Source organism: Zootoca vivipara, chromosome 2 (genome assembly GCF_963506605.1).
Source record: "Zootoca vivipara chromosome 2, rZooViv1.1, whole genome shotgun sequence".
In the NCBI taxonomy this organism is placed as follows: Eukaryota; Metazoa; Chordata; class Lepidosauria; order Squamata; family Lacertidae; genus Zootoca; species Zootoca vivipara.
The window spans coordinates 48,334,157-48,346,985 of NC_083277.1; the positions used below are offsets into that span (position 1 = coordinate 48,334,157).

The window sequence follows — 12,829 nt, forward strand, 5'->3', positions numbered from 1 at the left end:
AGTAGAGCGGGATATTTATTTTATTTCAAGGGAGAGGGTATACTAGGGTCAAATTAAATCTGTAATTGTGTGCTGGAATAGAACTTTTATTGGGATCTTCCTCCCTGTCTTTTGGCAGCAGAAAGCTTGATTCATGCCAGAATTTGGGAGCAAATGTAACGGATGGAGAAAAATCAAGGTTCCCCCCCCCCCAGCAACATTTTTTGTACTTTTTGTGCTTGGAAAATGTAGACCTGGTGTTTCTTCAACATTGTTTTGAGCATATTTTCTTAAGTCCAATTGTCAGTCTTATTGTTGCTATCTTCTGTAGCATTACATATGGAACTGTAGTGCTAGCTCAACTAATTAAGAGTGTATTCTTGGATAAAACACACAAGTAGGGGAGCATCCTTGTCTCCTCTTGGGTTGCATCCAGAGCACGTTAGTCAGAGAAACCAAATTTTCCGACTGATTTCAACTGGACCTAAGCGTGACTCATTTGCTCTAGTACCCTTGACTTTGAGATTACATGACAGTATCAGTTTTATATATGGGCCAGATACAAATTATATTAGAGACAACATGCAAATATGACTTTTTCTAGAAGAAAGTGAGCAAGAGGGAACAGAAACCTGAAGACAAGGACTGGGTGTAGTAAATGTCATTCTCCTATTTTTTAAACCCACATAATTTTCTGGTTTCAATATTTATTTATTTATTTTCTCTGACATTAGCAACATTGTGTTCATACGACAATTTTACAGGAGGGCATTTCAGCAAGTGTGCAAACACAGGTATTGCATAGCTGCAAAATGTAGCTGGCTATGTTGCACTGTAACTCGTGTAAATGGAACTGTTTTCATGTGCACATTTTCAAAAATCCCTTCAAATATAATTGCATTTCTTTTGTTTTGCTCTTCCTTGGGAATGAGAATTTATATCTCTATTGTATGTACCCAAATGAGTTTTAAAGGGAGCAAACCTATTAGAAAGCTTATTGTATTTGGGATCCACTTCTAACTGGTACAAAAGAAATGATGGGCAGTATTCAGCCGCATAATAATTTCTGTTTGCACAATGGGACTTCCCATGCCCTTCCCACATTTTCTCCAGAGGGTTGGTGGAACACCTAGAACAAAGGGTGGGGGAGGATGTTCCATTGCATAAGCAGAAATCCTTCTGCTGATGGAATGTTCACTTTGTGGCTAGGTTATATATAACTCTATGGGATTAACCTTTTTCCTTTTCAAATATCCAGTCTCTTGTTTTAGAAGCCTCTTTTCTGTGTGATATACCGTCTCTTATTCTTTTTGCTACTTGTCTGTAAAGAACAGATGCTTTAAGTATTACAAATATATTAATTTGAAATGGTAGGTTAGGACTTTATTTGCAAGGGATGTTGTTTTCTGCATTTTTAAAGGTCACTACATGAAAAAAAACTGCAAGTGTTTTTGCTTGCATGGGTTTCTGACTCGTCTTTCTCCCCCATCCCTTCATTTCCCCCTTTAGCTACCACTGCCTGTGATCCGGTGGTGGAAGAGCACTTCCGCAGGAGCCTTGGCAAAAATTACAAGGAGCCAGAGCCAGTGACAAACTCTGTATCCATCACTGGATCAGTCGATGACCACTTTACCAAAGCACTTGGAGAAACGTGGCTTCAGATCAAAGCTGCAAAGGACGGCGTGTCCAGTAGTCCTGAATCTGCCTCTAGAAGGGGGCAGTCGTCTTCTCCTCCTTCCTCCCACATGGTCAATCATAATCATTCCCCTTCTGTAGTCTCATGAAGAGAGGACCACAGTTTCTTCATCTGAAACATCAGTTTGCATGGTTTGACTGAGCTTGGAGCAGTGCTCAAAAATTGAAATAGTGTTTGGGAGGGAGGATATGAGAGATTAGTTTTCAAACACATTTTGTGTTTATTTGCTTGGGGTTTTTTTTTATACGTGTGCCCTTTTAAGATGATAGCAGGAACTATTTGACTAAGAAATAAATTTTATGATGTAGCACTCTTTTATTTTTTCCTGCCTCAGTTACCAAAGAAACCTCTGATACAAATCTGCTGCCCCCTTAAAAATAAACAAACAAACAAACCACAGAATGAAGTTAATGGGCAAAAATAAAGTAATAACTTTTTTTAAAAGCCATTCTGTACAGTTGGTTGACCCAAATGCTGTGTGCTTTGGTTAGCTTCTTGAGAGTAGAATTTTGTCTGGGTTTTGCTTCCATTGCTTTTGTTTCCCTTGTGAAGTAACTTTGTATGTATATACTTGAAAAGAACTGTCATGTATGATTTGCACTATTGGAGGAGGTCTAGAGTTGCATAGCAACTTCGTGCACGATGCTTATATTCTGAGGGCAAACTGCTTTGAAAAAAAAAGTCTAAAGATGATGTTTCTGTCTCTCTTTAAAGCAAGAAAGCAAAATTTGCTTAGGAAGGGGAAGTCTCATACAGGTTATAGGTCTTTCTCTCTATTAGATTTCAGATGCTTAACGCTTGCAACTGGACTGCATAATTGACCGATTCATGGGCATTTTAAATGTTTCTTAACACTGCAGTTTGTAAGAATAGAGCTGAGGTCAGAGGGTTCAATAGTGCTTAAAGATGCATGTTTTATGAAAAAAATAGCTGGTATCTATTAATGTATAGACAGTAAGAAATATAATACTTATTAGCCTTCATTGAGAACTAGTTTTATTTTTATTTTTCAGTAACAGTCCTAGATAGACTTACTGCTGGTACAGTTGTACTCTGATATTTGTATTTGATATTCACTTTAGTAGCAGCCAGCAACCATGGACAGCCTCAGGTCAGGCCTCAAATTAAGCAGTTTATAGTATATATATACAATGCTGTGGGGTACATGATTCTATAGTTTCATTCATTACTGAACAATTTTAAATCATCATCTGCTTCATACACAGTTAGTTACGAAAATCTAAAGAACATCTATGAAAGCTACCAGTTGGAGAAAACTGCTATCTTGCTAAATATTTTTACCAGGACAAGATTGCCTTTCACAATCTTATTTTTTGAGGCTGCTTATAAACCTAGGCCAAGGCACCAGTACATTCCTCCATTTAAAAAGAAAAAGAAAACACTGTTATAAATGTGTTACTTGCATTTATTTCATTTGCTATATTAATAGCCACTAACTAGGTAATAGAGGCAGGCATAAAGAACAGACTTGTGTTAGTAGTAATGAGCTTCTCAGCTTTTTGTTAAATGCAGCGGCCCACCCACTCCTTAGCCACACCCACACATTCCACCAATCCCTAGTACGGGGGCTTTTTATATTGGGTTACCTGACAAGACTGGCTGTATTGAGAGTTTATGAATAGGTGAAAGACGGAACTGCATGTGATGTATTCTGGGCTGTGTTACAGTATTGGGTCCATACTGGCTTTTACATTTGTTTAAAATAGTAAAGCTATTCAATATGAAAAAGGCATAGGTGGTCAAGACCCATAAGATAACCTGTTTTGTTTCTGTTGTTCCATATTAAGTGTGGCTGCCTATTATTATTATTATTATTATTATTATTTTGAAAAAGCAGGAAAAGGACCGTTGCCACCCATTTCACTATCTTCATACTGGGTATTCAATGCTCTATCTGCTTTGGCATTTGGTACCCTACTCCCCGTAAGGAAATTGGAGAAAAAAAAGAACACACTTTTTTATATAGGTAACTTTAAGACCATCATTACGCTGTGCGTAAAGAATGTACAGAGAAATTTGTAGGTATTTTTTGAGGAACAATTAATTTGTTAATGATATGTAGCTATTTAATTTTTCCCTTTCCTTTACTGTAATCATTCTCTCTTTTTTTTGTCTGGAGAAAAAAGTTGATCTTTTTTTTGTTTGTAGATGTCTGTAATACAGTAAAAGTGCAGGAACACAGTTATTCTATGAGAACACTGCATTAGCAATTAATAGCCACTAGTGTGTTATTGCTACAGGCTACTGAGCGGTCTAACAGGAAAGTACTAATGACTGTAGATGGACTCTGGGACATGTAACTCCTTTGACATTTCGTTTAAGCACAATATTACAGTATCAAGTTTACCTATCTGTGATAGGTAAATGGATTTGTGGTGGGGCAAAGATTGGCGCCTCATCTTAAATACACAATACTTGGAAGTAAACGTTGCTGATTTTGGTGGAGCATACGTCCAAGTAACTGTGTTTAGGATTATAGGCTCAGTGAGATGTGTTGTCTTCTGTATAATCATTTGGAAATAAAGACTCTATGGGAAACATAATTACTCTGAGAAAGCCAAAGGGGTTGGGGTGGAAAGAGGCAGAGGGAGAGTAATCTCACTGTTACATGAAGTTTTTTTCACAGAGCCACATTATCTACAGTTCAGCTTGAACAATGCTCTCCGTGTTTGTAAATCTGTAATATATCATTCTTTTGTGGCCTTGTTTCACCTGGAGATTTTAAAAAAAGGTTTGGCAGGCCATCTTTTTTGTACTTAAAAGTAGCCTTAATGAACAATAAAGTGCTCTTAAATCTCATATATTTGTAAGCATGTGGTGTTTTTTTAAATTAAAAAAACTGATAAGAGATTTCACCCACCCACCACCACTCTGTGCTAAAAAGTCATAATCCCCAAGCAAGCAAAGATGGACACAGTGTACCTCTGCTACAGTACTGGTTTGTGTTGGTTCACTGGTTGTGAACATTTATTGGGCCTTCATTTAAACATTCCACAGGATACTGGACACAATGTGGGGAGAACTCTTGTTTTGGATTACAACTCCCACCAGCCTCAGCTAGCATGGCCAATGGTCAGGGATGATGGTCCCCCTGACCACAGGAATTGTGGTCCCCCATATCTGGAGGCCACCAGGCTGGGGAGGCCTGATCTAGCTTCTTACCAGTATCCAGCTGTTCTGCTTGCAACAGAGATTTACAGTTACTACCGTGTTTCTCCTTTTTTAAGACGTAGGCATAATATAAGACATAGCAGGATTTCTAAGCAATTGTGCGATATAAGCCATAACCCGAAAATAAGACATAGTGATAGACCCTTCCCCCCTCCCGCCAGCAAACTCCCCCCCCCTAAAAATCTCTCCCCATTTTGCTGTCGCTCCAAAGACACGTATTTCTTTTAAAAGCTTGTAAAAATGCACCGAAGAGCCATAGCTGCTGGTTGCTGCAGACTCGTGATTTCCCCTCCCGTTCGATTTTTTTTTTTTTAGCTAGGCTGTGTGAGTGAAGAGGAGAAAAGTGGCATTTGCGGTGGGGAGGAGATGAAACAGGAGGAAGAAAAGAGGGGCGATTGAAGACGCTGCCTTCCCCTTTAGGGAGAGACTCTGTGTGCGCGTCTCTCTCTCTCTCTCTCTCTCTCCCCTGCGTGTCTCTCTCTCTCTCTCTCTCTCTCTCACACACACACACACACACACACACACACACACAGAGCCCACCTCTCGCTTCCCCCCACCTTCCCCCCTTTTAAAAACCTTTTAAAAAGTGAGGATTCTTTTTCTTTCTATTGCTTGTCTGTAGAGCTGCCCCTTTAAGGATTTTTACTGGTACCGGGATCGCTGCCGGTGGCTTCTCGCTGTTTAGGAGCTGCTAAAAGTTAACATTTTGTGGGTAAGAGAAGCAGTTAGGACCAGCAGATTATCTCACCCCGCTTTCCTGCTGGCTCAATTGCTACAATTGCTACCATTTACCATTTTAATTGCTGCTCAACTGCCTTGTTTTCTACAGTATCTCTTATCAGCCGGTAGCCTCTTTGCTATCAGTGCTACAAAGTGCTACATTGTTGGAACTTTCGCTCTTAAGTCTTGGGCTGGCTGGTAGAGATCCTTATTTGCTATACGTACTGCATCACACAGATAGATTCCATTATACTGTACTGGTTTAAATTTAAGAAGCTCCAGTGTAGCAGATTGCTATTAAGTGAGTCCCCACCTGGGAGGAGAGAGAGAGAGAGAGCAGCCCTTCGGAGGAGCTCCCTCCCTCCCTCCCTCACGAACATCCCAGGGCCGGGGAGAGAGGGCTGGGCCAGGGACGCACACACTTCCCTTCCCTCAGACTCCCTCTCACGGAGTTTGGTGGTGGCTGTTGCCCGTCCTTTTCTTTCAGTCAAGAATCCTGCCCCGCAGGGAGCCAGGGAGCAAGAGGGGCACTGCTCCTGACGTAATAAAAACAAGACATTCCCTGAAAATAAGCCACCCAGTGTTTTTTTGAGGGAAAAAAGTTATAAGACGGTGTCTTAAAATGTGAGAAACACGGTATTACAGTATTGTGTTAGCAATGAGAAAAGCTTCATCCGGTGTTTGTTCAATGTAATCAACAAAAAAAGATCATTTTATCTTATGCTTTCTCATATTAACAAAAGATGCACAATTGCTAGTGATGGCTGCCTGTGGAACCCCCCACCCCCATTTTTATTTTAACACTTTTTGAAACTGCTGTGATAGCTGTGGCTTTGTATATGCGCTTCACATAACGCATTCTCCAGACAGACAATCCCATGTAACAGGACTATTTCAAATACTGAAATGGCTTTCTCTTAATCACTCCATAGCCAATCCTTCCCCTCAACCCTCATCCACAGACTTTCTTTGCTCTTACAGCTTCTCCCAAATGGGAAGCTTCAGGGATCCAGGTGACAAAAGGTTTCCTGCTACACTCATTCCTCTTCACAACAACCTTACCCCCAATCCTTAAACCCAAGCAACAAAGCCGCAGGCCACACTTAAGGGTTCGAACCATTGTGTGAAACCCACAAAAGGAAGCCAGTCTACCTGTTAGAAACTAGTTTATTTATTTTCCAACTGGTGTTCTTGTTGAAATACCTTGTGAGACAATAGTTTTGTGGCAGAGTTTGTTTCCCTTGAAATTTAGGAACTTTCCTACAGAAGGCAATTAGAAATTAATTATTTAGAAAGCTACGCAATAAGCTGAGGTTTATTGAAATGAAGAACCATACATGCATGCACATGTATTTTACCAGTATATAAACTGGCATAGAAATACTGGGGAAATGGTCTAACAAATACCGGTACCACATAGGACCTTTCAAGGAACAGGCTTAAGCCTACCTTGCTAGTCCACCTCTCTCTGCTGCATTTCTTCAAAGGCCTAGTTTCTCAGGTAGGATAAGCATGTGTCTGGATTCCACTGCTTGCATTATAGGTACAAGCTTACCAGACAGAATGATCTGCCACAGGGTAGAATAAACATGTTAGGCGAAAGATCAGATGCAAGGGAGAGTGTCATGTTTTCTATGCACAGGAAACTGTTTGCATGTCTCATTCCCTCACCTTCAGTTTGAAGTGGTAGAATCCAGGTACACAACTTCATTTACCATTTGTGAGAACTAGGGACTGAGGGAGAGAGTTTTGCAAGAGACAAAAATGGCAAAACTCATCCTATATATAATAAAGTGCAAGTGTCTCTGCGTCCAGTCCCTGTGTCCGTGGGATTGCGCTACTGCGCATGTGCCCCACGGACTGCCGTTGGGACTTGGAGCACAGAGACTTCGGACGGGATAAACCAGGACCGTGAGAGAGATTACATGCTTGCATATACACAACTATACAAAAAAAAAGTGTGCGGCTTCCCCTTGCCTCTGCTGCGCTGTGGAAGGATCTCTCTCTTCCCCTCGTTTCTTGTCCGTTAGAGGCGAAGGAGAGGAGGCAGGCGTGTGCCAGGGAAAGGGAGGGTAGGTGGGTGTGGATAGAGAGCGCGCGTGAGCTGCAAGTGATGCTGCTGCTGGGCTGAAGGATCATTTAGCCGTTACTGAGGGGCGAAAGCAGGAGAGCGGGCGCACCTACGGGGAAGGGGGAATGAGTCCCTGGAAGTGTGTGTGGATTTTTTTTGGGGGGGGGGTGGAAGGGCTGCTGCAACTGGGACCAGCGAGGGGAGAGAGAGAAAAGAGGAGTAGAAAAAAGAGGGTGGGAAATGGGGAGGGAGAGGGGAAGCTGAGGAGGCAGCTGGCTGGGGTGGGGGCCGGGGAAGGGACTGAGTGAGGTGGTGAGGTGGGTGAGTCACGGGGGGGGGGGCACCCCGCTAATTAATTCTAGCACCCGTTAATTTAACGGGCTTCATGATACTAGTTCTTCTATATTTTCCTACCCCCTTCCACTTTTGGGGTGCAAATATAAGAAACAGTGAAAAACAAAAGGGGAACATGAAGGATCCATTTCCTCAAACACTCCTTTTCTACTCAGAATGCTCTGGCATTGAATCATTTTTGCTTTATCCATCTGGCAAAACATGCCCCTTTCTTCCCCTGACTCAAATTGGCCAACTTGTATGATTGGTTGCCAGTCAGTGCCTTGATGCCTTGACCTTCCGTAAGTCTGTCCTGAACATTTGGTTAATTGTCTGCTTTGAATGCATACTATAAAAAAGATGAAGCACGGGATAACAGCACCTCTACTCCACAGACTCAAAAGCATAAACAGCAGTATTGCAGATGAACATGGAGATTGCAAAGAACATGGAGATGAGAGTACAAATCAGCACAGAATCATTTTGTTTTGTTTGAGACTCCCTAGACCTGTTGCAAGCTATCAAGGATCCATTTCTCGCAGAACACAATCTTCCAACTTTTTACCAACACAATCAGGAGGCCACTTCATAACATAATACTCTTCTAGAATTTCATAATTCGCTGACTTTGATTGAGTATTCATATCCAGCTAACAAATTTCTCTGTTAGCTGCACAGGCGTGGGAGGAATTCTAAACAGAGATTCTGGATGCTCACATAGAACTGAGGTGGAAAAATAGCATTTCTCCTACAATAGGCTACTTTTAATTTATGACAAAGCTGTTACTCAGTTCCAGAAAGTGCACATTGCATCCGATTAACACAACATCATTTCAGCCCCTCTCGTGATGGATGACGGGCTACACTCACTGTACATTGTTGGTCTGTTACTAAAACCGTCACATTGATTTTGATATAAAGCACCCTTCATAAGGGACATTTGTCATCTCATTTGCATGCTTCCTACATTTCTTATTTTTAAAAGCCCTTGCATCTGCACGCCCTGCTCTTTTTACATTCCCTTACTCTGGTTCTAAACATGTGATGCAGAACGTAGTTACTGACCTTTCCTCTCATGTAATTGTAATTTTGATACAAAAGCAACTATCTAGGATATCCAGTATACAAGGAAGACCGGGAGGACTCCAAGCAGGCTGATGTTATTAAGAGGTAAGGTTGCCATGGGAACAACATACTTGAACAGAGCTCTACTCCAGACATAGGGAACCTTTGGCCCTCCAGATATTGAACTACAACTCCCATCAGCCCTGCCCTGCGTGGCCCATGGTCAAGCCTGATACGAGTTTCATTATTTATTTAATACAATATACCACTTATCTGACATTTTTGTTTTGTTTTTTGTTTTACCAAGTTGTATTCTAGTAACATCAGGAGGAACAGAAGTTTCCTACGCCTGCTCTTTATTCAGGCTCATGGTGGTAGTGGCCAAACACTCACCAGACACATATAAATATGCATTCTTGATACCCTACGTTTGCAAAGGTGACTGCTGTTATAATGGAATACAAGAATGCTAAAAATGTGTCCTCGTTTCAATGATCCTTCCAAAACAAACAACAAACCCAAAAGTTAGCAACTTAAACCTCGTCATCTGGTGAACTGGGTTCGCATCTCACATGCAGCTGCTGGGTGACTTTGGGCTAGTCACACTTCTCTGAAGTCTCTCAGCCTCACTCACCTCACAGAGTGTTTGTTGTGGGGGAGGAAGGGAAATGAGAATGTTAGCCGTTTTGAGACTCCTTAGGGTAGTGATAAAGCGGGATATCAAATCCAAACTCCTCCTCCTCCTCCTCCTCCTTCTCTCTCTCTCTCTCTCACACACACACACCTGAAGTTTTGCTTCAGGACTCTGGACCTTTATTCTTAAAAAGAAGGTAAGCAACAGCTGTGTGTGAATAATCACAATAGTAATGGAGCACACACAAGCAAAAGTAGTACAAAAGAAAGAAAAGAAAAAGAAGATAAAAGTGACATAAACAGAATACACCACCCAATGCCAACTTGTGTGAACGAAGCAACCATCAAAATGGAAGAAGCTCACATTCAGGACTGTATACCTGCATATCTTAACACCTGCATTTATTAATATTTCAATCAATACATGAATATATGAATCAACAGCTCCACTGTGTCCGCAGCATAGCAGCCCTCTGAAGATGGACATTGAGTAGTCCTACTCAAAAGTATTTCAATCTACCCTGCACTGAAAACCAGGAGGAAAAAGACACTGGAGGTTGATGGAAAGTCATATGGAAGGGTGATTCAGATAATGATAAAACATACAGATATACCTCCATTTCCAAAATTAAGTTGCATTAGCACAACCTGGCGTTGTTAGGGGGAGGCTGGTGTTTTAGATATTAATTTATTACATTTTGATGACTTTTTAACAATTTTGATTGTCTAAATTTCACTGCAAGTCACCTAGTTGCCTAACACAGGCTGCTAATAGGCACCCTCTAACACTGGGGGTTTCAACCAGTGTGCCGCGACACACTGGGGTATCTTGAATGATAGTCGGGGTGTCCCTCTTTCATTCCCTCCCTCCTCTGATGCCCTCTTGCATTTCTGCCTCCCAAAGGCTTGCACAGCTGTTTGTTGCAGCTGCCCTGGCTACAAGCTCCCCTGCTGAATGGTGTCTCTGGGGCTGGTCAGGTGTGCTTCCCAGGCCCCTTTGGGGCAAGGGGGGCAGCTCACTGACCAGGGGCAGCAGCTTCAGCTGTCCAGAGGACTCTCACGGAGAGGGGAGAGGAGGCTGAGGGAAGACTCCATAAGGGAGGGTATTTGAAAAGGGGTGAGGGGCTGCCAGCTCTGCAGGCAAGGGATGATATAACTGGGCTCCTGAGCCCCACAGGGGTGCCACAGGAAGAATGTAGTTGTTAAAGGGAACCGTGGACCCCAAAACGTTGAAAAACCTCTGCTCTAACAAATCACCACGACTACCAACAAACAGAACCTGGAATGATGATGAATTGGCCAAAGTGCAAAGAAGCACACTCAGGTTGTTGGGGCAGACAGTGGCCTTCGTCTGCATCCAACTGATGTTCCCTAAGTGCCCAACTTTACTTTCTTATTAAAAACTGGTTGACATTCACTTCTACAGGGGAGAATAAAAGGGTCGCTCTTACTTGAGGTGGGAGGAAAGTACATCTCTTGCTGCATCTTCACCCTTGTCCTGCCTGTCCTAAGTGGCAGTATTTTTATTTATTGTGCTTGAACAGCAGCATATCACTTCCTTTGAAGTCCAGGCATAGTTACTGACATTTTTAATCTAGCCATTTGATGCTATTTTTCATCGTAGTCTTAATCATAAGAGAGCCAACTGCTGTCATTCCGTGAGGCAGCTAAATTAAGCCACAGCTATCAATTCTTGGCACCGGTGCTGGAACTTCAGCAGCAACAAAGACAATCTGCCCTTGTACACAGTATTTTATCGCATGATGCTGTTTGTTCCACTCCTCTCTCTCGCTCCCACCCCCACCCCACCCCCATTGCCAGCAAGCCAGTGGTTAAAGTCTCTTGAGCACAATCACAATTGGAATTTATTGTTGCAAATGTATTCCCAGTCAGCAAATAACAGTAAAGTCTGAAGCTGTTAATAGCCTTGCTCTTCAAAACAAAGTCACAGACATGATCTTCCCCTGAATTTTTAAGCCAAACAATTTCACCCACAGTGCTATCTAATGTTTGCATTATCAAAGGGAATGGAGTCTACCTCAACCTTGTCACACAGGACCTTGGTCTCTTGGTCCCACCATTTCTATAAGACAAACTGTAGGGTATCTTCCTCCTGTTCTCTTCAAATGCAAAAAGAGTACTTGAGATGCCCACATGAAGAACCTGACCACATTGGTCAGAGGTCACTCCTGCAAAAGAGAGGGGAAGGGCTAGGTTTTAAAGTCATTGGGCTGTGTTTTGTTATAGTATTTCTGTTGGACCTTGCCCTCTTCCTAATATATTCTTAATACAGTCTCATCATTGGATTAGTGGAGCTTCTGTGTGTTTGCCAGTCTCAGGATCTGGGAATCCCCACGTGCCTAAATAGCTATGGGTTCCACGTTATTGGAAGCCCAAAACCAGAGTCAGTAAAGCTAGGAATGTGCTCTATTGTCAGGGAGAAGCAGAGGCCCAGAGAGCTGGCTCTATACACAGCATAAATTGCAAGGCTGAAGCCGCAAGGGGTGTTAAGTCTGGGATACCAGGATTTAACAATTAATCATGTCTGGCCATTCCCCACCCCCCTTGTTTTTGGGGCTGTAGGTCACAAAAAGTGTGGTGGTGGCAGTAACCACCGGATAGTAAGACTCACTGGAAACACTGCATGGCTGTCGTGTTGCAGTTGGACAAGGAAAGTAGGGCGAGTGGCTTCCTCTTCGCCACAAACACAAGGCCTCTTAAAACATTTGTACTTTTCTGCACTGTGTTTACAACATACTGTTGTGCAACTGTGAAGAACAGGCATTCTTGCCTCTATATGCCACTCTTAAGTCAAGCACTGGTAAGAAACCCAGGCCTGCACACAGTTTACCCGATGGCTCAAAAATGTAAGTGGAAATAGTCAAGTTTTCTTTTAAATCTGCTTGGCACTGACCCAGTGACAGGGGCTTCTTGATGCTGGTGCCTCCTTTTATGGAAAGGCCTTCCTACTGAGGTGTGCCTCCCTCTCATTAACATTCAGGAGGAATATAAAAACATTTCTTTGTGCAGATGGTTAAGGTACTGTTCCCACAATCTTTAAAATATTAGCATTGAGAGTATGTGACCATTTCAAAATATTTTAAAAGTTTTAAAATGTTTTTAATTATGTGTGTGTGTGT

The 12,829-nt window shown here is 42.2% G+C and overlaps 1 protein-coding gene across 2 annotated transcripts in view; it reads left to right on the forward strand.

The window, feature by feature from the left end:
- Positions 1-4,495, forward strand: part of VGLL4 (vestigial like family member 4) — a 99,793-nt gene extending 95,298 nt beyond the window's left edge. For both annotated transcript variants that reach the window (XM_035106220.2, XM_035106219.2), the window contains one exon: positions 1,489-4,495. In XM_035106220.2, coding sequence (XP_034962111.1) covers positions 1,489-1,763 — 275 coding nt within the window. In that variant the 3' untranslated portion in view covers positions 1,764-4,495. The remainder of the gene's footprint in view (positions 1-1,488) is intronic.
- The last annotated feature ends 8,334 nt before the right edge of the window (positions 4,496-12,829 follow it).